Below are 26,168 nucleotides of genomic sequence, written 5' to 3' on the forward strand. Positions count from 1 at the left end.
ATGGCAGAGGAATTGACTACAAAATGGGGACAACAGGTCTAAGTTCAGCAGTATTAATTAATACACAGGACAAGATGTTACTATCCCTTGTGCCAAAATCCGAGGAAAAACACATTTAGAAGCCCAATCCAGAATAAAACAAGCTAACAGGCTAACAAACTAATAAACAAGACACAAATCACCAGTTACCTACCCTAGCCAACAGCAGTATGAAGCATGTCATTGGGGTTTTCAAGTGGGCGTAGTAGGCAAGTATTATGGTGTAGAAAAGCCAAAATGTAATCTAATTAAATATTATGGAATGTAAATGTGCAGAGTGCAGACATACATGTTTTACTAATAATTGATTACAATATCCAAAATGGTGATGATTAATTGATAAGCTCGCAGTTTACAAACTCTGACTTCAACTCCTCTGTGTTGCAGGGTGGCTGAGTGGAACATTGAAACAGCCAATCAGAGAAGATATTCCATTCAACATAACCAGCCAACCACAGAAGAAGAATGACATCACTAAGCCCACCAACAAAAATTAAGATGTATGTGTGTGTGTGAGACTGTGTTTGATCATGTTATCGTGTGTGTGTGTGTGTGTGTGTGTGTGTGTGTGCGAGTGTGACAAGAAAGTGAGTGAGTGAGTGAGTGAGTGAGTGTGTGTGTGTGTGTGTGTGTGTGTGTGTGCATGATGATGCCTACCATGTCTCAGTCTCCAGAGGATGTGATGAACTGCACCATCAGCCATCAGATCCATCAATATGTCTTCTCCTGTGTATACATCCTTGTACTACTGGTAAGTGTGTGTGTGTGTGTGTGTGTGTGTGTGTGTGTGTGGGGGGGGGGGGGGGGTGAGTGTGTGTGTGTGTGGGGGGGATGTAGCTGTAAGTAGGGGATATATCAGATAATATATATATAGGGGAATATACCGATATTTATATCATGTATGTGACTAGATATGGTCTTAGATTCTAAGATGTCTAGTCGCATATCACCATATCCAAGACCATATCTAGTCTTATATCACCACATTACCATATTCAACATCTACTGTAAGACTTAGATGTTGAATGGTAATATGGACCATATTCTCTCATATCACCATTGGTGATATGAGACTAAATACTGTATAGTCTTAGATGTTGGATATGGTCATAGAGAATAGATATGGTCTTAGATGTTGGATATGGTAATAGAGAATAGATATGGTCTTAGATGTTGGATATGGTCATAGAGAATAGATATGGTCTTAGCTGTTGGATATGGTAATAGAGAATAGATATGGTCTTAGCTGTTGGATATGGTAATAGAGAATAGATATGGTCTTAGATGTTGGATATGGTAATAGAGAATATATATGGTCTTAGCTGTTGGATATGGTAATATGGTGATATGAGACTAGATATGGTCTTAGATGTTCGATATCAGAATCAGAGTTGAGTAACGTATCTTATTCTTATTGGTTCTTGTCTAGGTGGGTGTTCCCGCCAACCTCTACTCATTGTACTATGCCATGCTGACGTTGAAGCAAAAGAACGAGCTGGGAGTTTATTTACTGAACCTCACTGTTTCTGATCTGTTTTACCTGGCATCATTACCTCTATGGCTCCGCTACTTCTTCCAGGTAAACAACTATACTGTATCAGGCATGTACTTCATGCTCAATGCACCTGTCTAACCTGTTGTACCTGACAGCATTACCTCTATACACACCTGTCTTTCTTATGAGTTCCTATTATCGGTCTTATTATTGTCATCAATATGGAGAGGATAAGACCGTTGTCTGTCTCCCTATCTATCCTAATGTACCAACTTTTGTTGGTACATTAGGGATTGTCCCTTTGGTCGGATGGTCAACGTCTTGGGCTTGTAAGTTGGAGACCTCGGGTTCGAAACCAGCCTCGCCTGTGCCGTTACAATATACACGTCACCGCACCGCAAATTCAGATAAACAGGGCAGAATATTTTTCAATAATGAGAGACTAGTAGAAAGTATAACAAGCTTTAATGATACAACAATTACATTTTGGCGTATGACTCCATGATATGATGACGCTCTCCTGAGATGATGAGAAGAATAGGATAGGAAATCCCCCATAGGGAATTCTTCAATCAGGAGTCATGACGATGGTGGTGGTCAGGGGAGGAGGTGGGGCGAAAACAACTGTTTCAGCGATGATGATCAGCAACTGAGAATGACACATGGCACATACACAGCACATAGCAAACAGAGTAAAACATGGACCCTGATATACTACACTGATTAGGTGATTGGGATCAGCTTGGGCTGATTGGTTATTGCCACATGTGTGGTAAACTGTGAATGGGTGAGGAGACCGCATCAGAGAAAGGGGGGGCGAGCCTAACAATGAATGGGTTAGACAACCTCAAAGAAAGGGGGCGTGCACTGTGATCTGATGAGAACTGGGCGTTAGCTGCTAAGTAGTCTTCATTATTGAAAATAGTCCAAGACATACTAACTTTTGCGCAGCTGAAGCTGGCATAAAATCCACACAAACGGATTCTGTGAGTGCAAATATGTTAATTAAGACTGCATTTTCTTTGTTTCTTTGTTTTATGTTTTTTTTTCTTTAAATGAAGTGACTTTGACTGGGTCACGAATGTATTTTGGTTTGTTTTCTTCTTCTAATAGGCTACAATCATTCAAATGATCACTTATTATACAGTAGCCTACTGGTAAAAGTGCAGAAGGCCACTGGAACTCTTGGAGGCATAAAATGTAGGCTATAGCAGCAGAATGAAACATCAAGAGATCCTAATTATGTGAAAAGCAAATGTTTCATTTTAGTTTAGCCTACATTTTGATCTTATATAGCCTGTGAGTTATGACGGCCGTTATGAAATAAATATGATAGCCTATTACAAGGAGGGAAAAATAAGAGAAAAGGGAAAAAAAAAAAAAAATTGTATGCCTTTATTGCCTAATGTCTTTTTTCCCTCCCTCGTTTTATTTTATTTATTTTTATTTTTTGGGATTATAGGCTACATATCCTTTCATTGTTTTGGGGGTGATGGGAATGACGGTTTTGGTTTATGGTTGTGCTAAGGTAGTGATCTCCTTTGTATTTCATATATCAGTGTGCTATTCTGTCGGTTTTCACTACTAATGAGCTACATTATTTGGGATTTGGTCTTGGTGTGTAGAAATCATCTGGCGCCTGTACACTCGACTATCACGGACAGGGGATGAAGTTAGCTTTCATCCCGGGATTGGTAATTGTATACCCGCAAAAAAGCGGGGTTTCTGGTATGTTTTTTATGTGGTTATTTTCTGTTTGTTTTTCGTTTTTGTATTACCCCACACGACAGCACAAAAGTTTAATAATTAAAGATATGACAACGTTCAGAATAGCTGATGGTTATGGTAAATATGGTGCACAATGTAATTAAGGTTATATCTTGGAATGTAAAGGGAGTCCAAAACCCTGTAAAAAGATATAGGATATTGACTCATCTGAAGGCGCTGAACTGTGATATAGCAATGCTTCAAGAAACACATCTTACTAAAGAAGAGTCATTAAAATTAAAACAGCAATGGGTGGGGCAAGTGTTTGTCTCCTCCGGTACAGCGGCCTCCATAGGAGTTTGCATCTTAATCTCAAAGAAATTATCATTCACAGCCTTAGATGTGAAAATGGACAACAAGGGTCGATATGTGATACTTTCAGGAGAACTGCAGAATGAAAAAATAATTTTAGCACCAAACTCAGCACAAGCTACATTTATATCTTCATTGAACATCCTGCTTGCTCAATACTCTGATGTACCACTCTTATTGGGGGGGGACTTTAACTTAGTTAACGATGCATCTGTGGACCGTTCAGGTCGTCCCTTACCAGCAGACAGAGCACTTTCCCTAGCTTTTAAAGAGCTAGTGGAGACGCAATCTTTGACAGATGTCTGGCGTTTAATTAACCCCTATTCCAGAGAATACTCATTTTATTCTATGGTGCATAACTCATATTCCAGAATTGATTATCTCCTACTTTCAAATTCATTAGTTTGTTCTGTTATTGATACATCCATTCATAGTCTCATTATTTCTGACCATGCACCAGTATCAATTACTTTTCGCTTGGCAAACAACAAGCATAAATCTAAACAGTGGAAATTCAACAACTCTTTACTGTGTGATGAGACATTTGTATCTCTAATAAAACAAAGGATTGATGAGTTTATTGTTTTAAATATGAATCAGGACACCCCCATTCAGACTGTTTGGGAAGCCCGGCTACTTGTAGGGGCTGGGTTATTAGCTATGCATCCTACAAGAATAAAACCAGGAAACAAAGGAAAGATGCATTGTTTGTTAAGCTGAAAGATTTTGAACGGAGATGATGGACCCAAAAAATAACATGTTAAGAAAAGAACTCCTATTAGTTAGAGCTGATGTTCAAGCCATTACCCATGAAGAAACAGCATTTGCTTTATATAAATTGAAGAGAAAATACTATGAGAACGGGGAGAAGGCAGGGAAGATGCTTGCATATCAACTCAAGCAACTTGAACATAAACACTCAATAGCAGCAATTAAAGATAGCAGTGGTTGTATTATAAGAGACCCTGAAATTATAAACACTACATTTAGGGAATCACTGGCATCACTGTATAAATCTGAATGTCAAATACAAGAGGACCACTTAGAGAATTTCTTTAAGGACTTGTCCTTGCCAGAATTGAATGTACAGGATAGGGATAAGCTAGAGGCTTCTATTTTAGAAAAAGATATTAAAGATGCTATAAAATGTCTTGCAAACTGTAAGGCCCCTGGAGGAGATGGATACACTACAGAGTTTTACAAATGTTTTGCAAAGGAACTGACTCCCCTACTGGTCTATTTATATAATGATATTATAGAGAAACAATCTATGCCAGTGACGATGCGTACTGCTATTATAACATTATTGCCTAAACCTGGGAAGGATCATATGGATGTAAATAACTATAGACCTTTAAGCTTGCTTAATACTGACTATAAATTGTTGGCCAAAATACTTGCTAAACGTTTAGAGAAAGTCATTGCCAACTTGGTCCATTTAGACCAAGTGGGATTTATCCCAGGAAGGCTTTCCTCTAACAATATGAGGAGACTGTTACAGATAATGCTTAAAGCTAGCTCTTCTCTTCATCCAGTGGTAGCAATATCACTGGATGCAGAGAAAGCATTTGACCGAGTAGAATGGCCTTTTTTGTTTTACACACTTTCTAGATTTGGTTTTGGTCCAAAATGTATGCAATGGATAAAAGCAATGTATCATGAGCCTGTTTCATCAGTTAAGACTAACGGTTTAATTTCAGTTCCTTTCCAACTGTATCGGTCTACGAGACAAGGTTGTCCTTTGTCCCCATTGTTGTTCGTGTTAGCCTTAGAACCGTTGGCATGCGCCATCCGAAGGAACAAGGACATTACAGGTGTTTCAGTGGAGGATCATGATTTTAAGCTTAACATGTACGCAGATGATATCCTGCTAACTCTGTCCGAGCCTGCACATTCTGTACCCCAGGTCCTAGAAACTATCCAAACATTCAGTCAATTCTCAGGATACAGGATAAATTGGTCTAAAAGTGAAGCTATACCACTTAATTGCCGAACATTTAACTCAGACCTCGGCACAGCCCCCTTTATCTGGAAACCAGAAGGGATGAAATACTTGGGAATATTGATTAAAACCCCTATTAACAAGATTCTCGATCTGAATGCTCCACCTCTATTGCGTTCTATTAAGGATGATATTAAGAGGTGGTCAATTCTTCCTCTATCCCTTTGGGGTAGAGCAGAGGTTTTAAAGATGAACATTCTTCCTAGAATAACTTTTTTAATCTCTGCTGTGCCCTCCTATATCCCAAAATCCATGGTTTAATGACATAAATAAGCTTTTCTCTTCCTTTTTATGGAAGGAAAAGAAACCCAGGATCAGTCATAAAAAGCTATCATTGCCAAGAGGTAAAGGAGGTTTGGGGGTTCCAGATATTTACCTGTATTACTTGGCATACAACGCCAGATACCCTTTGACCTGGGGCTATAAGCAGGCTAGGTGCAAGGGTAGCTGGGACTGGCTTGAGGAATGCATAGTCAGGGAGAACAACAAACTAACTTCCTTATCATCATTGTGGTATCATCCTCACCCTCCCTTAAAGTTAGATAATGCTATCATTAAGTTTTCATGTGACATCGCTAAAATTGTTTATAAAAGGCTTGGTATCAAAGGGGTCTCGTTAGCTTCATGTCCAATTTGGAACAACCCACTTTTTAAGGCAGGAGGAAACCCGGTGACCAACCTGGTGTGGCAGCATCATAACATTATAGAAACTTCACAAATTATAAAAAATGGGAAAATTATACCGTTTATAGAAATCAAAGAGAAATATAACCTAAACGATCATGCTTTTTTGCAATATTTACAGTTGAAATCTATTTTCTCTAAATACACAGATGTATTTATTGGCTGTAACTTAGCAGTAGACATGAAAATGAGAGTGCTTGCTTCTAATAGAGGAACGGTTTCAGGCCTGTATAGGCTGCTGACCCATTCCCCTACTGATTGTCTGGTATTGACCCAAACTCGATGGGAACAGAATTTAGGTGTGTCAATAGACCCTGTAGAATGGGACCTAATATGGAGAGATTCAATAACTATAGCTAATGCAGTCCGATACAGAATACTACAGTTTAAAATTTTACATAGGGCATATATAACTCCTTCAATAATTAAGAAAATGGACCCCAACTCCTCAGATCAATGCTGGCATTGTGGAGAAGTTGGTACTTTATTTCATATGCTGTGGCACTGTCCAGCAGTAAAAATATTTTGGGAAGAGGTTATTGACACACTCTCGAGACTGTTGAATGTAAACGTTACTGCTGGCCCTGTTGAATGTCTGCTAGGAACTAGGGTCACACAAACACAAAGCAAGCATGTACAGAGGATCGTTGGTCTGGCCTTTCTGGCCACTAAGAGAATAATTTTATTAAATTGGAAGTTCCGCAAACCCAGATGCTTTTTAATAGAGGACTGGGTGAGTGGTTTTTTAGACTTGTTAAGTATGGAAAGAGTTACCGGGAGGCTGGGGGACCTTGATATCGGTCCTACTGAGCTGTGGGACTTGGTGAGAAACTCTTTAGCTTATCAATCGCTAGCCTTACAGCCTAGATAGTTTCCTATACAACATAAAGTGGATGTTTTCTTTATTCATTGTGGATGCTGCCCACTCTATCCGGATTCCTGTTGACACTGGCATCGTTGTTTGCCATAACATTCTATACTGAAATACTTATGAACGATTGCTTGCCTCTGTGTTGCATTGCTGTTGTGGGGGATGTTTTGTTGTTGTTGGTTGTTTTTGTTTTCTCACCTTCACTTCCCTCTCCCTTGTATGTGCATGTTGCACGTTTTTGTTTATTGTTTTGTGGTCTGTGTGTAATAAAAGAAAAACTGTAAATAAAAAAATAAAAAAAGAATTCATAGAATGGAAGGTTAAACACACTTTAATCTTAAATCTATGGCTACAGTCCTAATTCTTGCTAACATTGCATAGTAACATAAACATGGTACTTTTCTTAGGGCTTTTTTTGGATTTGGGTAATAGCATGTTTGTTATCCAGTTGTTTACATGCCTTGCATAGTGGAACTACTGACTACATGGTAGCCCATGCGGGTGCTTGTGGGCTGGCATTGCTACCACTCTGTCTTTCTTCCTGTTAACATCACAAAGTTATAATTTCTTTAAAAAATGTCTATCGACAGTGGACACGATAACTAACCCCATGACGACAGGCAAACAAAAACACAAAAGTCGATGTTTAGATGTGGTTCAGGAGCAATGTAAAAATACAGTTTGGATTGGAACCTACCATGTGGAGAGGTGTTTTTGTGTCTGTGGCCAAACTGGCCATTCACTTCAGTGTATTCTGACGTGAACTTGATTATAAACTGAAGGACAAAAAAAAAAAAAAAAAAAAAAATAGTCCAAGACATAATTTTCATTCAAAATGATCTCATTAACTCATTGAGTGCCAGCCACTTTTGGAGAACGGACGCTCCCAGTGCCAGAGTTTCAGAGCGTTTTCAGTGATTTCTCGAGGCCCACAGAATATTGTGTGATATTACTATGTAAACACCGAACACGCAAAAAGAACAAGGAGACTCTATTGTATCATCAGCAAAAAAAAGTTTATTGATACCATTTTCCGTTCTTTAGTTATCAGCCGGAGAAGATAGGTCAAAAACAGCAAATACAGGCATTTCTATCTAGAAGCTGAGATATTCAGCCTTTTGTGAAATGCAGCATTTCAAGCACATTCACTGACTCTAGCTAATATTTTCTGATGTAGTGACGTGGTGTAGTTGTGTGCTGCCCTGGGTGCCCCACCCCCCTCTCCCCCCCTCAGCTACAAACTCCTCCCCACACTAGTAACACACAGCCTCACGCACCCAGCGTCTATTTTCGGAGTGCTTTTTGTGCGCCGCCTCCCAGGCAGCGCGACAAGGAAATGCCAAGCCGGACTGCAGGGAAAGGGTTGGCACTTCGGCGTCGGGTGCTGCCTTTCTGGCGGCTAATCGTGTGAAGAAACTATGCAGACAGACAGACAGAGGCAGAGGAGCTCAGTTGTGTGCGCGGATTGACTGCTGTTGCCAGGCACCGTCAGTTGCAGCCAGAGCAATCTACATGGCTCTGGGCTGCAGCATGAGCGGTTTCTCTTTGATCAGGGGGCTTTTTCAGGCTATATTTCGGACATTTCTCTAATCTGGAGAGCACTGTCGCCACCTGATGAGTCCGTAAAATAGGTTATACAGCTTCAATAGCTACAATATTTGTACAGGACATACATAAGGCTTTGATCCACGTCCCACCGTCAAAAAAGGCAATTGACGACAATCGTCGTCTTTGGCACTCTACGTTAGTATTCGAATTGACGACAACTGTCGTCATTGGCACTCAATGAGTTAAGTCAGAAAAACAGGTCTGTTTTTCTGACTTACTGAGATAATTATCTCATTAATTCTCGCTGTATTTTACCTGCCGCAAATTTCTGAAATGCGAGACGGTTAGGGGAAATGCGTTTCCCCAACCATCCTGTATTTCCGAAATTCATGCCAGGCTAGACATTCGGCTCTCTGCCCGTGGGCCACTATTTGGGGAACCATGACCGATAGTCTTGTTTCTTCTACCTATAGACTTGTTTCTATAGACTTGTTTCTTCTACCTATAGACTTGTTTCCTTCATGTGTGGTGCTGTTTCAGGATGATGATTGGCAGGCCAGGGAATGGTTGTGCCAGCTCTGTGGTTTCCTGCTCTATGAGAACATCTACATCAGCATTGGCTTCCTCTGCTGTATCAGCCTGGATAGGTACTTGGGTGTGGTCCATCCATTAAGGTAATTTTAATACAATATCTATACCATTAACAGTGTGGCTGTGGATCATGACAATCCCCTCCTCCAGAACTACACTACCCACAACCCCCAACAAGCCAATTTGGCTTGTGTCCCCGGGCACTGGCCCAATGCAATAAGGATAATCTGTCCCAGTTGGTGGAGCTCACTACAGGCTCTTGACATCCAGACACCAGATTTGTTCATTTAAAAGGATCCCCATTAGTTGATGCCTAGACAACAGCTAGTCTTCCTGGGGTCCAAGACAACAATACACATTACATGATACATGATAGACAAAGAATAAAACAAAATGCAAAAACAGGATACTAAAAAAAGGGAAAATAAGAATCTATCTATCCATCTATAAAAGGGGCAAGTGGGTAATCTCTGTCTGTTTCCATTTTTGTCCCACTGATGATGTCATAAGAGTAAAATCATCTTATGACATCACTGATGATGTCATAGGCGATGGTGACATCATCAGTGATCATAGACATTGTGGCATCATTGTGATGTGGTCAATGGACCTAAACATTACATATATTCAGTACATTTCTTTGTACTCTTCAAAGCAAACATAAAAAGCGGACGAAAAGAGATATGATGTATCAGATAGTGTATGTGAGTGTAGGTAGGTTCTGAGTTTCCTTTTAAAACATGCCTTTCCCACACCAGATGCCAGCAGCATGTGTGTATGCCTCCCATGCAAAAGGTTGGTGGTTCCATCCCTATTGTCAGGATTGGTGTTAGACATGTGGATCTATTCGCGGATAGTTGATGGCCAAGGCAAACTTGGTAACTGAAGTCTCGAGAAGTAGGGAAGTTGTGGAACTTGATAGCTGGGTCTGCAAGGTTCGAAGTTGGGAACGGTTGCAGAGGTTAGTTTCGTTTATGAACAACTGCTGAGGGCCTGCAGAAACGAACCTTTATGGATCCCGAATATGACATCACCTGTGTTATGACATCACCAGCGAGGCCGCATCTGGAGAACAGAAAATCCGCAGGTTCTGGTGGAGGGGCTCCTCAGCAGGTGGTTAGATGCAGGTGGTTAGACCCCAAGGGGGCAACATGCCTCATGTATGAAAGGGTACACACTTCAAGTATTGCCCGGGTCAGGCTCAGGGGAAGCAACCGTGAGCTGACCGGCACAGGCACCCAATTACATATTTGGTGAGGGCTTGGAATGCAATTGTTTGTAGGGAAACAGTGGATGAATAAATCCAGAAGAAGGTGGTAAGGCAACATAAAGGCAACACCACAGAAGAAGAAGAAGAAGACGAAGAAGAAGAGGAGCGCCTCCCTAATACTGGATATCGAAGCCATAGATAGACCGACAGACTCGGTCTGCCGACTCCGGTGGATCCTCTGGAGTCGGCCATCCCCCGGGGCACGATCCAAACATGGGAGACTGGAGACCATCAAAATGGTCAATGTCACGGTCCGGTGGCCCCCACCAAGAACTGTGCCTCTGACGCAACACTTCAAACTCTGTGGGCTCCGAAGGTGGAGTCTCAGTGGACGCTCCAAACTTGGAAGAAGGAGCCAAAGGAACTGCAGGGGGGGGTGTCGCAAGCTCAGAGGGCGGAGCTCCAGAAGGCTCCGCACAATCTAAAGGCTGAGCCCCAACCAATGCCGCCGTCTCCGAAGGCAGAGCCACAGGGGGCTCTGACTCAGCGGGGCCTGCCCTCCCGATCTGTAGTTTGGGCAGGACACCCACCGTCTCCTTCTTTGGACGCTTCTTCTTTGCTCCTGACCGAAGGCTGACGACACTACGGGGACCTCCCAGCATCAAGCTGGAACCTACGTGTGGGTCAAGAACTGGAATTGGCTGCTGCTGAGGTACGGGTTCAGACTCGGCGGGGGGAAGGTCCACAGGTTGTGCCTCAGGGCCAGCAAACTCGGAGGCCCCCTGCGGGGGGACGGAGCTGATCTGCAGGCAGTGATCGAACCTCTCAATGAGACGATCGACAGTCCTCTCCAACTCCTTAACCCTCTTGGAGACACACTGCCGCTCCTGGGTCCTGCAGGGAACGCTGCCCAACCGTACGGGCCTCGGGGCTGGACTCTTAGAGCCTTGACCCGCTGAGAGTCTCACAGGCCGGCGAGTGGTGGACCCACTTACTGGACACCGGGGGCAGGAGGAGAGGTAATGCCCGGCTCGACCACAGTACAGGCAGCTCCGGGTGTCCAAACGGCGCTGCCTCTCCTCTGGTGTGATGCGAACCCTGCCGGTCAGATCACGGTACAGATGGCTGCTGGGACTCAAATGTGGCTGCCCCTGCTCTGGGATGACGCGAACTCCCCCCCAGAGTATGCGCTTAGGAGCTGGCGGCGGCCGAGAAGCAGGGATAGTAGTAACGGCCGTGGTAGCTAGGGGGGCAGCAGGTCTGGAAACCTCCGGAACGACAGTGCGCTCGGAAGCTGGGGCAGGAGGAGCGGAAGACTGCGGAATGACACCCTCAGGAGGATTTAGTCCGTCGAGACGATCTAGCCGGTTAACCAGGAGGGCGTACCGATCCTCGGCAATGGAAGCCAGATTCTGGATTGTGCTAACCAGGAGGGCGTGCCGATCATCGGCCTTGGAAGCCTGAGCCTGGATTGCTTCTTCCTGGTGGGCAATCAGCTCAATTATTGTTCGAAAGGCCTCCCTGATTAGCGGAGATGTATCCGCTAGATCCGGTTCTGAGTTGTTCATACTGTCAGGCATGGCTGTGGGAAATGTGGATCTATTCGCGGATAGTTGATGGCCAAGGCAAACTTGGTAACTGAAGTCTCGAGAAGTAGGGAAGTTGTGGAACTTGATAGCTGGGTCTGCAAGGTTCGAAATTGGGAACGGTTGCAGAGGTTAGTTTCGTTTATGAACAACTGCTGAGGGCCTGCAGAAACGGGCCTTTATGGATCCCGAATATGACATCACCTGTGTTATGACATCACCAGCGAGGCCATCCGAAAGGCATGATTGAGACACTTATGAATCATGACATCATCACCGTCTGCGACATCATCAGTTATCCATGACATCATAGTAGGAACGACGACATCATAGTAGGAATGATGACATCACAGTAGGAATGATGACATCATCCTAACACCTATAGCCACAGGGATTGTAGCATACACAACGTGTACACAACGTGTACACGTAACGTAACGTAACGTTGCGTAACGTTACGTAACGTAACGTAACGTAACGTCACGTAACGTAACGTGTACACAACGTGTACACAACAATGTACACAACGCCATTTACACAATAGTATTTTGACATTCCAACCGCCATCAACCCTCTCATCAATTATTCTCTTCTTTTTGTCTATTTCTTCTTCCACCGCTCCAGGTTCTCCTGTCTTCGCACTATGCGCGCTGCATGGCTCATCAGCGCCATCATCTGGCTGAAGGAGCTAGCAGTGGGTGTGGTCTTCTTCCGCCATAAAGAACTGAGCCGCAACCGCCGCAACCAATCGGTGTGCTTCGAGCACTACCCCATGCAGCCATGGGAGTATCCAATCAACTACTACCGTTTCACTGTGGGGTTCCTGTTCCCGCTGGCGATCCTGTTGGTAGGATAAGTGTTTTTTAAAGGGGGACTAACCCCCTAGATATGTATCAGAACAGTGATTTGAAAATACCTATGGAAAAAACCAAGAAATGACATTATGCTCTTGTCTATACTGGACTCTTTGGCTGTGTTCAAGTCAAGATTCTTTTTCGGAAATCGACGCCATTACAGTTTGCCTACTGCCTCAAAAATAATTTATTTGAGAGGGGCAATATCTTTATAAATATCAACAACTAGCCAACGCTGTTGGTCTGTATGGAAACAGAAAATCTGAAAATGGTTGAAAGTTATATCAATTTGGTAATTCAGTGGCGAACTAGAAATTTAATTATTTTTCTGCATGTATCTCTATGGCAGGGTGTCAAATTACGTTACGAGAGCAAAGTGACATGGGCTCGTTAACAGCAGCACACCCACAATAGGACAAACCTCTCGCTCTGGGGTAACACAATGCGAGATTTCTCCACGTAATTCCCTCGTCTAACTAGAGATAAACCGCGCAATGAAATCCGTTTTTAATTTGCGTTTTGGGGCTTTTCGTGATTCTTGTTGAAAGTTACAACACCTCTGATTTTTCCTCTCAGGGCGCAGGCAGAGCAGGACAGAGCTCTTCTCCTCCTCGGAGCACACACACACAGACAGAGCCAGTTGCTCTGCTCTGCTGACTTTCATTTCCTGAGAAGTTGGCGTTGCTTGTACACAGTGATGATATTATATTAGCCGATATGTTTAGAGAAGCTTTGTCACGTTGTCACGTCGTAGTATAGCGTTATACCTTACATTCCCGCTAAACTGCGACGAGATTTGTTTGCTGAAATGTCAGACTGTTGAAAGCCCCCGCCTCTCACTGCTGCTGTGTGCTGCTGTTGCTGCGGGTGCATGAGCGAGCAGACTCTCCCGTTTGACTGGCCGAGAGAAAGTGCTTCCAAGTCGGACTGATAGCCGCGGAAATGTCAGACTGTGCACAGAGAGCACTGGAGAAAGTGCTCCAGACAGCAAAACACACACACAGCGAGTCAACCCCCCCCCCCCCCCCCCCCCCGTTGCTTGTACACAGTGACGATATTACAGTAGCCGATGTGTTTAGACCAGCTTTGTCACGTTGTCACGTCGTAGTATAGCGTTATATTTTACATGTGCGCTATACTGCGATAAGATTTGTTTGCGGAAGGATGAAAGTGAGGATCTCACTTTGATGCTGGGCGAGAGAGAGTGTGCTGTGCTGCTCACCCCCCCCCCCCCAGTCCCCAGTCGCTAGTCGCTCTGCAGGCAGAGGGGGAGAGAGAGAGAGAGATCGGCTCCCTACAAGCAGCAGAGTGAGTGAGAGAGAGAGAGAGAGAGAGAGATAGAGAGAGAGAGAGAGAGGGGGGGGGGGGGGGGGATCTGCATGGGGAAAGTGGGAGAGAGATATGATGCTGCTGCTAAGTGCACTGAGTTGTGAGGAGCCGAAAGGGTACAGGGGGAGTAGGGGAGTAACTATCTTGAAATCCCATAGTCTTTGGGGACAACCTGACGTCAGGTTGTACCAAATATCCCATTCATTTGAGAAAAGAAAAAAAAGCAGCGTTCGACCCTTAGAGGGCGCTTATGCCAGGTATGCTGCTGAAAAATGATACAAATGGTAAAATGGCAACAGTTTGGTGTCAAATGTGGAAATTCTGACCAGAATTCTTCACACATCACCCCCAAAGTCATATATATTGGTTAAAAGCTGAAAAAAAGTGTTTTGGGGGTTAGTTACACTTTAAATAGATTTTTTGATCAAATTTCAGTGGAAAAACAATGCTACAATAAAAACATTCTATTTTCAACTTTAAAGGTTTTAGTAAGGGATTTCCATTCACTATATTTTATCTTTTGCCGATGCACCTTTTGCTCTGTTTCTTTGTTTAATGTAGTTTGTGTTGTCTAGTTATTTTCCCTTAGTTTTAGTTAATAAATTATTGTTTCAACTTTTTCTTTGGTGTATGGATGTATGACTCCCCTCATATTTTACAACCTGGCTCAAGGAAGTAACAAATGGGGGGAGTCATACACCAAAACAAACGTTAAAACAATAATAATTTATGAACTAAAAACTAAGGGAAAATAACTAGACAAACAAACTACATTAAAGAAAGGTGCCATAGGTGAGGACGGAGAGAGACTGAATGGTCTGAAGGTCTTCTTAAACCCAGTGGGTAGTACCGGGCCCAGGTGCACCCAATCAGTCTAACGACTCCAACACCAGGCTCCTTCCTGCAAGACAGGGCCAGGAGAGTGGGAGGGTTATCACAAAAGCTCAAATCTTATCAAATGGCGGTCCGTGGTCTAATTTGTGTCAGTTTAGGGGTCCTTGATGTGAACATGTTTGAGAAGCACTAGTGGCCCTAGACCACTAGGGCCTCCTCTGGCACCCTTTGGGTAGTACAGTAACACAGTGTAGCCCCCAGCCAATAGCGTGCTGCTGAAGCCAGGGAGGAGGAGCCAACTTTGAATGTTTACAAACAGTAACCGACAATAGAGAGCCGCAGTAACGAGTCCGGAAATCATCGATGCTAACAGCCCTGGTTCTTCACAGTTTTCGCCTATGGGAGTTTTGAATGGGTTTTTGGCGCGATGCTTCTAATAAGCTCTCTGGGCAACGCTGGCTTAATCAAACGCGAACCAGTGTTTAGTAATATCATCTTCACACACGAGGACCACTTTTACGAGTTTTGAAGCTTTTACTTGCCGTTAAAAGGACGGCTAGCTAGCAAACGGCTAAATGAGACTACACTTTTGAGTCGATGGGGATATATACGTCAATAACGTCACCACTTCAAAGGGCGAACACGAAAATTCTCTTTCCCTCACCTGGTTCAGCCCCGTTCAGCCACATCAACAACACTCCAGGTTGAGTGCTGACGTGACGTGGAAGCCTATGCGACAGTGTGTAGTTCTGGATTAGCTTAGCTCGAGCATTTTACTTCTAGGGCTCGCATTTACGCTTCAAAACTCATGAAAGTGGTCCTCATGTGTGAAGATTATCCGACGGAACTCTGGTTCGCGTTTGATTAATCTTGCGTTGCCCAGAGACCGTATTTGAAGCATCGTGGCAAAAACCCATTCAAAAATCCCATAGACAGAAACAGTGTAGAACCAGGAAGTTCGGGACTTCCGCATTCTGCCTACAAAAATACGTCATCCCTGCGGCTCTCTATAGAGTACCGCAGGAATGAGACTCCGGGAGACCTGGATGTTTACTTCTGGTTCCCTCATCTCAAAGTCAATGCGATTTTTGTATGGGCTTAAATGCTTGAAATAAGGTCTGTGGTTAACAAAAGGTTATAAAACGGTGAACTTCGTGTTCAGCAAGATAATCTTCACAAATGAAGATTCAAACGTAATTGTGATTTAAACATTTTTTTATTTTCAGAAAACCCTGTGCCGGTGCAGTAAACTAACCAAGTGAGCTATCTCAAGACTGAAGTTGGTCTTGGCCCCTTGAATATATACCGTATTTACAACGTAAGGGAAATTCTCAAAGTGCGGTCCGTGCACCCCCAGGTGGTCAAAAAAAGGGAATAATTTATTTTCACTATAATTCCATCCATAAGTAACACAATGACAGAATGTATGACTATTTTGGTCATGTGTTTCTTGCAGTGTACACATTCTGTAATAAAAGATCTAAAAGCAAATCAGATGGGGGACCCTGGGACAAAAGTCTTATCAATGGTCCATGGTCTAATTTGTGTCAGTTTAGTGGTCCTTGGAATGAAAAGGTTTGAGAACCACTGCAGGTGATGGGTCGTGTGTTTTTGTCTGACTCCAAGTCTGTGTGTGTCTAGATCAGTTATCGGTGTGTCCTTCGCTCCGTGGATCGGAGCACAGGGACCCAGCCAGACCAGAAGACACGGATCAGACAGTTAGTGAGCAGTACCATCCTCATCTTCCTCGTCTGCTTCTCCCCCTACCACATCTTCCTGTTAATACGCACCCTGCTGGAGAGGGACTGCAAATTTATTGGAGGTACAGCTTCATTTCTAAAAGGATTTATTGGAAAATATTTTAGTGAGCAAACTGAAATAATGCTGGTCTACTTGTCTGTACCCATTCCATAGTGTACGCTTCCAAAAAAAGAGAGACTATGGATATAACAACTTACTAGGTGGGCACTTTGTGAACGAAGTGTGCAGTCGACATCCATGTCTGTCCAGACGTGAGCCAAATGTGAAGAAATTCCGTTAAGGTGTTACTGTATGGAATTATTTGCCTATCTAAATGCAATTTGTTCAGGCAATTTGAGAGCATGATTGATCAATTTCACGTTCAGGGGTGCCGGTGTTGAAAGCAGCATGAATGCTTAGCGTTGCATACTTTCAGTCACTCAGTGGCGGTTTGAGCTCTTTCATTCAGCAAGCTGTGACCAGTAGTCTAGCCAGAGATATTGCAATAGTGCCTTAGCACCCAGCGTGCTCCACCAATCGCAGATGAGCATACAGCGAGCTCCACCAATCAAAGATGTCGATATTACATTGTTGAATTGTGGGTAGTGTAGTACTTCTCCATGAAATTGAACACAAAATGTTTAAGAATAAACAAGGATGACATCATACAGATTTATGGCTTCTACAGGACAACTAGCTCGCCCGTGGTAAGTCTACAGCACCTTGGGTGGTTACTCACATGAAATAGGTTACTGCTTGTTACTTTCTAACCACTTGCCCGGTCTTATTATTTTCCAGGGATATTTAACTACTACCACCTGTCCTTGTTGCTGACCAGTCTGAACTGCCTGGCCGACCCTGCTCTGTACTGTTTCGTCAGCGAGAGCGCACGGCATGGCCTGTACGCCGCCATCTTTAGACCTGTCGCCAGGATCCTCTGCTGCTGCTGTCGCCGTGGCAACACAAGCCCCGCCCACCCCACCTCTGATTCTCATGAGGTCGCCACCGACGAGAACAAGGGTCAACCTACAGTCACGCTCCTGACACACACCAGCACGCACGCAAACACAGGCCCCAGCAAAAACACCAGTACACATTTCATCACAGACACAAATCAGAAAAATCTCACAGCCTTAATTCTGCCTACCATCCCTCACTGTGACAAGCCCGTGGACGGTGCTGTGAAGCCCAGCTGTCTGGTTGCCATGGAAGAGCAGAGGCAAAAGACAGAGGTCTGAAGGGACTGACGGGAGGAGCAGCTAAAATCATCCATCCAAGCGCTTATCAGGATGTCTTCAACCGTTTTTAGTCGAACTGAGTAAATGTAGACTCTCTCCCAAGGAGGTTCTATAACTGGGGGCTGAATGGAAAAATGGTCGCCCATTCATTTGAACGTGTAATCAGCTCACCGGTGTAGGTACGGATTCTACTCGGGTTACGGATTCGGCTCGCCCTACCGGAAGTGATCGGCTCGGGGTCCACAACGGGGTCTAACCCATGGGTCTAAACCTAACCCAAACCCTAACCCTGATTCATATTTTTAATGTCTATCATGTCTGATAACATCGGTAGCTTAGCGTTAGCTTGTTAACTAATCTAAAGTGGTCGGCCATTTTGCCCATGTTAAAGAGCATGGTGCAGGTAAAAAAAATAATCTGAATTGACATTTTGGGCTCACGATTACAGTGAAAACACTCCAAAAAGACAAAGATCCCACCCCCCCCCCACACACAGGCCCCCAGGGTATAAATATGGAGGAAAAGGTGGCATTTTATAAATGGGCGTGTGATATAACAACAGGAGTGACATCACAAGAGGAGAATGTTCTGCTGGGGCTGACACAGGGATGCAATATTTTGGGCTGACAAATGTGACTGTCACCTAAAGGTGACTAAGTTTGCATCCCTGTGACATCACAAGTGGGAGTTCCATGAAATGGACCAGTGCCCCCTGTTGGTTACAAAAACTAGTCTAAATGCAGCTATGTGTGATTGAAAATCCCCCCCCCCCCACAAATCCCATTGCTATATACCCCTTCCACATATGAATGCAATGTGGTCTCCAACCTGCACCATGCTCTTTAATCCAACCACGTGGATCCACCCACCACTCTGATACTGGCACATGAAGCATTTTGAAGGGGTTTTGCTTCCTGGTTTTACTTCTGGGATGTGCGGCCCAAGGTCATGTGACATGTCTGCTTGTGTTCACGAGCAAGCCCAGGCCCAGAGTTATTAGAGAGCATGTTGCTGGGGGCTTGCTCCCTCATTGAAACATGCCAGCATTCTTGTCATGTGGGGACAAACCAGAGGCACAAACAGTTTAGGCATAATGATGATCCGTGGCCTGGCAAGCAGGGTTCAGACAGTGGAAGGTGCATCCCAGCCTCAGCTGACAATTCCTCAACCACGCTGAAGATGAGAGGAGACTGGATGCAGTGGAGACTTAAGGACAACTAACTGGCCTTTAACGGAGAATTCCGGTTATTTTACACCCTGGACCTTATTTCCAGCTTTAAGATAATATGTTTAAGTGACCCTGACAATAAATACAATAATTTCAGATGTTTTCAGGTTACAGTACAAACTGATGATGGTTTCTGCTGATGCTAATCAAACCCAAGTTGTCAGGGTGACTTAAACATCATATTTAAAGCTGGAAATAAGTTCCAGGGTGTAAAATAACCGCAATTCTCCTTTAACTGGCCCTGATGAGACCTTTTCACCTAAATAGCTCTGTTGACATTATAAAGCATTGGATTGAAGTCATCTTCTTCTCACATCGTCTGTGACTCGTTAACGTGATATATTCTGAGTGACACAGTGTAAAGAGGCGGGACATAGCGAGTGGGGGAGTTTGATTTGCCCGTTCAAAAGTGGGATGAGGGACTGACTGTTGAGAGCAGTGGGCAAGCTCCACCCCCTTCCCTCTGATGATGCGGAAGAGAATTGAAAAGCTGTAGTTCCTCGAATGGCCACTAGGCGTCGGGGGCAGTAGGCATTCCCCCCATAAACCGTCACATGAAAAGTGGCACCCCAGATGGGACCTCTGAAGTACGAGGTGGTTCTGGAGGATAGTGGTTCTGGAGGATTGTGGACTGGACAGACGTGTTGCACACATCTCCCAACTTCAACCTTGTTATCCAACTGCCCAGCAACTGGATGAGCAGCAACGCCAGCGGCTGAAGGAGATATTCGAGGAGGAGTCTGAGGATGAGGAGTTCTTTGGATTTGCAGAGGTTTCTTCCTCATCCACTTCACCTGAAACCAAGTGAAGAAACCTTTTTCAGGGGGGGAAGAGTGCGACAACCTGGACTTGTCCCCGAACCCCGAAGTTTCACAACGACACAGACACCCCCCCGGATACACCCATCTACTTACCGATTCGTTCCCGTTCGCACCACTATTCAACTCCCTTCTGCATATGTTCATTCAGTTTTTCTTCTGAGAGGAGGAAGGAGGAAGAAGCGAGAGGTGCGGCCGGAGCAGCGCGCTCAGATGGGACATCAAACTAAAAATCACTCTATGACCTCTCTGCTCGGATGCTCTCCGTTCAGCTGTCTCGCTGTTTACCCAAGCCACTGAAGCCAGCGTCACTCACCCACCCTGCAGCAGCAAAACCCGTTTGGGATTTGCGGACTGCCAAACCGTCACAACCTTCCGGTTGTTAGGACTTCCGGTTCCTACGTTTAAAAGTAGTCAAGTCAAGTGGGATTTCTGTATGGAAATGTTGGTGAAATGCTTGAAATACGGTCTGTGGTTAACAAAAGTTTATGAAACAGTGAACTTTGTGTTCAGCAGGATCATCTTTACAAATGAGGAACACAATGTGTTGTTTTTTATGCGATTTTCAAAAAACAAAAACAACAACTAGAATAAATTTCCTATTGAAAATGTTATTGTGCTTGCTATCCTCATGACACCCCTCCTCCACAACCTTCCGGTCACATTTCATTAAGTCTATGTACAAACACATTATAATGTAAATGAGATATTATATTATATATAAAACTGTAGTTCCCCCCGTGGGTGCATTTCTTAATTTATTTTCTCGCACTGCACTTGGTCAGGTCCCCCTAAGCGCACTCCCCAAGTTTGAAGTCGATCAGACCAACGGTTCTCGAGATACGTGAAGGACAGAGACACACTGCCGGAATTGATACATAGATAGATAGATAGATAGCACTGGCAAAGCGCACACGCTAACCGCAACCCCAAGAGAGCTAGTGACGTTGGTTAATGGGACTTTGTACTGGGGAGGGAGTTTAACCAACAAACCTCTAGCACTCAGGATTCACGAGGACTCTGATTTAGGCCCGTAGCTACCATTGAGGACACCGAGGTCATGACCTCGGTATTTTCACACACAAAAAAAATAAAAAAAAATAGCCTCGGCCCCCAGATCTATTCATCTGTCATTGATGTTTTAAAGCCCTCATAAATAACATGATATATGACAGTTGATCAGAAATGCAACAATTTGCTTCCTCTCTGTGTGCTATATAGAAGGAAGAGACATAACTCACCACAACGTTCACATTTTGCATTGGGGCTAGACTTTGGGGACAGTTCTATTGAAGTGAATGGGTAAGTAACTCCCCTGTAAGTGATGTTTGTGTAGATGGGCCATTGTATTTAATTGAGCAGTATTCTGCCATGTGACCTGTATGCAGAATATAAATTATATTATATGGGGAGACATTTATTTTTTGTATAATTTTAAAGCAACAGCACAGTAAAGAGGATATTAATCTAACATGATGTATGTAGTTCTTTATAGATCTCGCCTCTTCATTTTGCTCTCAAAGTGCACCAGATTGAAGCATTTTACTTTAAAATGGACATTTTCTAACAGCCCCCCCTGGGCCCCCCACGCTGCGCTAAAATGACCTCGGTATTTCTCAAACCCTGGCTACGGGCCTACTCTGATTCACATGATTAAATATGGATAGTTGAGAAACTTACTTTTGAGACCCACATTGATACCTTGATGGGGGGAAAAAAACAAGCGTTCCACAGAAACAGACACATTTATTAGAGTTTAGGCATTTATTAGTTCACTAGCCGCATTTTTAAAAGGACGGTAGCCTACAGAAAATATTTCATTTAAATCCATCATTTCACTATGTACAAAATATTTTTACTGACAACAAAAGTCGGAGTGATCAAAAGTCTCGTACCGTAAATCATAATTGATGTTAGTCTCGCAATATCCAGTGGCATCTCCACACTTCGTTTTAGCGCTGGTCTGGTCTCTGAGTAACATTATGGTGTAGGATAGTGCACAACTTCATGCAGCTATTTAATCAAAACATGTTTGCTGATATGAACGAACAGCAGCCTTGTTCGTCAATTATAACCGTCGTGCAGCCGTTTAGACAGAGAGAGAGTTTTGACGTGAGTGTGTGCACGTATACGACTGCTGTCCTGTGTGTGTGTGTGTGTGTGTGTGTGTGTGTGTTGCGCGTGTGTGTGAGAGAGAGAGAGAGCGAGAGTGAACGCGGTGCAGTGGCCGGGTTGAGCGAGGGGGGGGAAACTGGACAAAAAGACGCAAGGCTATTCTGTCTGTGTCTGTCTGTGGATATCCCTGCTTACAGCCATTCCTTCTTCTTCTTCTGTTTGGTTTAACGTCAGCAGCAGCCATTCCTTGTACACACAGTGCAGAGTGTGCTGCTGTCTGTTGTGCCCTGGCCGCTCCGCCCACCTTCAGCTGGGGCTTTTAGGGAGCGCTCGTTGTCGTTGTCGTCGTTGAGGCGGGCGGGGCAGAATCGAACAGAGATTTATTAATATTGAACGCATTTCCGGTCAGAAATGCAGAGAAACAGTGCACTGCACTCCGTCAGGTCCGGCTTGGCACACTCCCAATGTTTGAAGTCGATCCAACCAACGGTTCTCGAGTTACGTGAAGGACAGAGAGAGAGAGACAGAGAGACAGACGATCCTACAATTATAGTTAAGGATATAATGCAATGTTGAAAAATGAACTAGATCGATTCCTAGGGTGGAGACTCTGGAGATGATGCGCCATGGCTGCAGTTATGGAGATCACCCTGTCCGCTGGCTCCCAAAATTGTGACTGACAGACAGATACCGCCCACCCACCTAGGCGCCATCGTGCAACTGTGCGTCATCCGCTCATACTACATCACAGTTGCTCGAGTGACATCACTGATGACATCACAATTGCTCAAGTGACATCACTGGTGACATTACAATCGTGACAGACACCTCCGCCAGACACCACCGCCCGCTTAGCCAATTTTAAGTTCAACTATAAGATATTCCCAGTATAACTTATAATTAATATAATACATTCCCTATCTTATTATTATACTAATGACATCATAATGTGACACGACCAGATATTTAGCAGGCCTCCGTGACTCATCGGTGAGCTCTGGGGAGCTGCTCGGAGCATCTAGCATACCTGCCAACACTCTCCCTATTTTCAACTCTTTCTCCTGCTGTGCTCCCGATTGCTAATTTCTCCTGTTAATCTCCTGATTTCAATCAAATGGCTGCAGCGGGCACCGTTTTAAAGCCAGAGTGAAGAATCTGTTATCACGTCAAACTTCAAGGCATCCATTGGTACCAACCCTGCCATGCTAGCTTATGGGGAAGGGGGCTAAACAACGCTCCAAAGTTAGGCTACATTTTTTAGCCTAACTTGACCTCTCCAAAAAGTCAGTGACTGCTAGTCACGACTAGTGAGCACTCTCAAAAAAAGTTTCAAAAGCTACGGTGCAAAGCGCAAACAATATACAGAAAGACAGAAAAACCAGCACTCAAAATAAATCCTTTTGGGTTTTGAATACCTTCAAAAGCAGCAGTCAAGCAATGATGGACGTTTCGGCACAAGCCTTCCTCAGCATTGTGCTGTCAGTAGACGGACAGATATGGTCTACTGTCTGAGATATGGTCGTCAGAGCTGACTGTTACACACGCCCCCCTGGCCCCTCCCATTTCTTGTCTGATGTACAGAACGGTCATTTCCCTTGTTTTAACTGTGTTCAGTGTAATGCTATGATCAGAGGAGAGACATTCTTCCATCCTCACTCTGGAAGAAAGTACTCGATTAAGAGTAGAATTTCGTGTAAAACTAAATTTGTTGTGTATCTATTGAAGTGTCCATGTGGGCTAGCATACATTGGGAAAACTATCAGAGAGTTGAAAACTCGCATTTCAGAACACAAGAGTAGCATTAGAGACAGAGATGTAAAGTCCTCTGTCGCCAGACATTTTAATGAGTTTGGTCACGACGTGTGTTCCCTCAGGTTCCAGGGTATAGAACATGTCACGACGTGTGTTCCATCAGGTTCCAGGGTATAGAACATGTCAGTCCACTAAAGAGAGGGGGTGACAGAGACAAGGCCCTGTTACCAAAGCCCTTTTCCCACATGCGTACCGGAAAATTACCTGTAAGTCAATATCAGACATTTCCCTGAATTTCCCTTCACACCTCAGCGTTCGCATGTGGGAATCTATATCGTCAAATAGCCGGTATGGTGGGGGGGGGGGGGGGGGGTTGGGCCGGGGGGCGGGGGAGAGTGGCCTGGGGTCTGTGCTGCAGGCCACTGAGGCCAGTCAGAAAAAAACAACAAACAAACATGGAGCCGGCGTCCACTCTTTTGATAATATTGCTGATGCGCTTTTTCCTCAAACGTAGACAGCGACGCAGACAAATTAAGGCGAAAATGGAAAGGGATATACGTGCGAACAGAAACAGATTCATGTTCGCAGTCTTCTCCGCTCAACATCGTGCAGAATATGAAGATAGACTAAACCGGGGACAGATCATGACAGTGTTATGTACCTCTGCGCTACTGCGTGAGACTAGAGCCGTCTGGAAGCGAGAGAGACCAGGAGGGAATTTATTTTGGGAAGATGCTCTGAACAATTTTGACGACGTGGAATGGAAGCGTCATTTTCGCATGTCCCGGTGTACGTTCGACTACGTGCTGAGTCTGGTCCGACCCGCACTAACACGCAAGATCACCCGGTGACGAAAACCACTGGAAGCGCGTTTGCGACTGGCAATAGTCCTTTGGTGGTACGCAACACCAGGGGAATATCGAACAATCAGCTGTGTATTTGGTGTTGGACTGTCTACTGTGTGCACTGATAGCGGAAAATGACTGGACCCCTTTCTCACCTGTCTGCCTATCGCGGCATACCGCTCTTCTGACTGGCTCAAAACTGGTGAAATGGCCGCGACGACGGGGTCGCGCTTATACCGGCACGGCGCCTTTCCCACATGCAGGCATTAGACCACGTTGCGGTCATTTTGCGGTACAAAGCGCATGTGGGAAAAGGGCTAAAGAGAGGCGTTTTGGATACATACCTTGCAGACAGAGCACCCCAAGGGCTTGAATGAAGAACTTCTACTAGGTTGTTTCCTTTAGGGAGTGCATTGGGTGGATGTGCTGTGGGTTTGCACATAGTGCTCTTGCACTGTAATGCAGTGCGGGAGCATTGTGTGTGGACCTGCAGTGTATCTATCCAATGTATTCACTTGTATACACTTTATTATATTTTTCTAATTATATATTTTTCTAATTCTATTTTAATATTTTCTTACTTATTTTTGCTATTGAAATATGATGACTTTCTATCTGTGCTTATATAACACAAGTGTGGCCATCCAGCCTCATTCTTTTCGTATGCAAAACATTTATGCATTCCTGCTGTGTAATATGTACAGAGTACAGACATATCTTTACAAGTGTACTGTTTAAATTGTACCTTATCTGTTGGTCGATATTTTCTGATGCTTTTGATATTGTATTTTTTTATATTGTATGTTGTGAAATATTTCCAGTATTTGATGATGCAATTGATTGTACTTCCCGGTATGACACTATTTATACATCATGTCCGTCTACTGTCAGCACAATGCTGAGGAAGGCTTGTGTCGAAACGTCCATCATTGCTTGACTGCTGCTTTGAAGGTATTAAAAAACCAAAAGGATTTATTTTGAGTTCTGGTTTTGCTGTCTTTCTGATCCTTGACCTCTCACCTCAAGGTATCTGAATGAAAATGGGTTCTATAGAGGCAGTCGGCATGTCTGGGAACGCCCACAAAATGTTAAACGGCTGGCGCGCGAGTGGGATAAAACCGCCCATATATCTCATGGGCTGATTCACCAAAAGACGGTGCTGCGGCTCTAAACTACATGTTTGGGGGTTCTAGAGCAGAGCACAAGACGTCTGCTCAGATGTGCGTTTACTGCGGTGGTTAAATCCCCGATCGTGTCTGCCTGGGCTGGACTATCAGCTAAATTCTAACTGTGCTGAATGGATGGAACGG

General features: G+C 44.2%; 1 protein-coding gene across 1 annotated transcript; it reads left to right on the forward strand.

Moving 5' to 3' along the window:
- Positions 1–682: 682 nt before the first annotated feature.
- Positions 683–20,136, forward strand: gpr68 (G protein-coupled receptor 68; the record flags this gene model as incomplete). The annotated part of the gene is made up of 7 exons (XM_083633191.1): positions 683–790; positions 1,469–1,618; positions 9,259–9,392; positions 12,730–12,952; positions 16,764–16,944; positions 17,661–18,094; positions 20,017–20,136. 7 exons carry the CDS (start codon positions 683–685, stop codon positions 20,134–20,136), a joined length of 1,350 nt encoding a protein of 449 aa, XP_083489317.1.
- Positions 20,137–26,168: the final 6,032 nt, after the last annotated feature.

Source organism: Poromitra crassiceps, assembly GCF_964638095.1.
Source record: "Poromitra crassiceps genome assembly, chromosome: 3".
NCBI lineage: Eukaryota > Metazoa > Chordata > Actinopteri > Beryciformes > Melamphaidae > Poromitra > Poromitra crassiceps.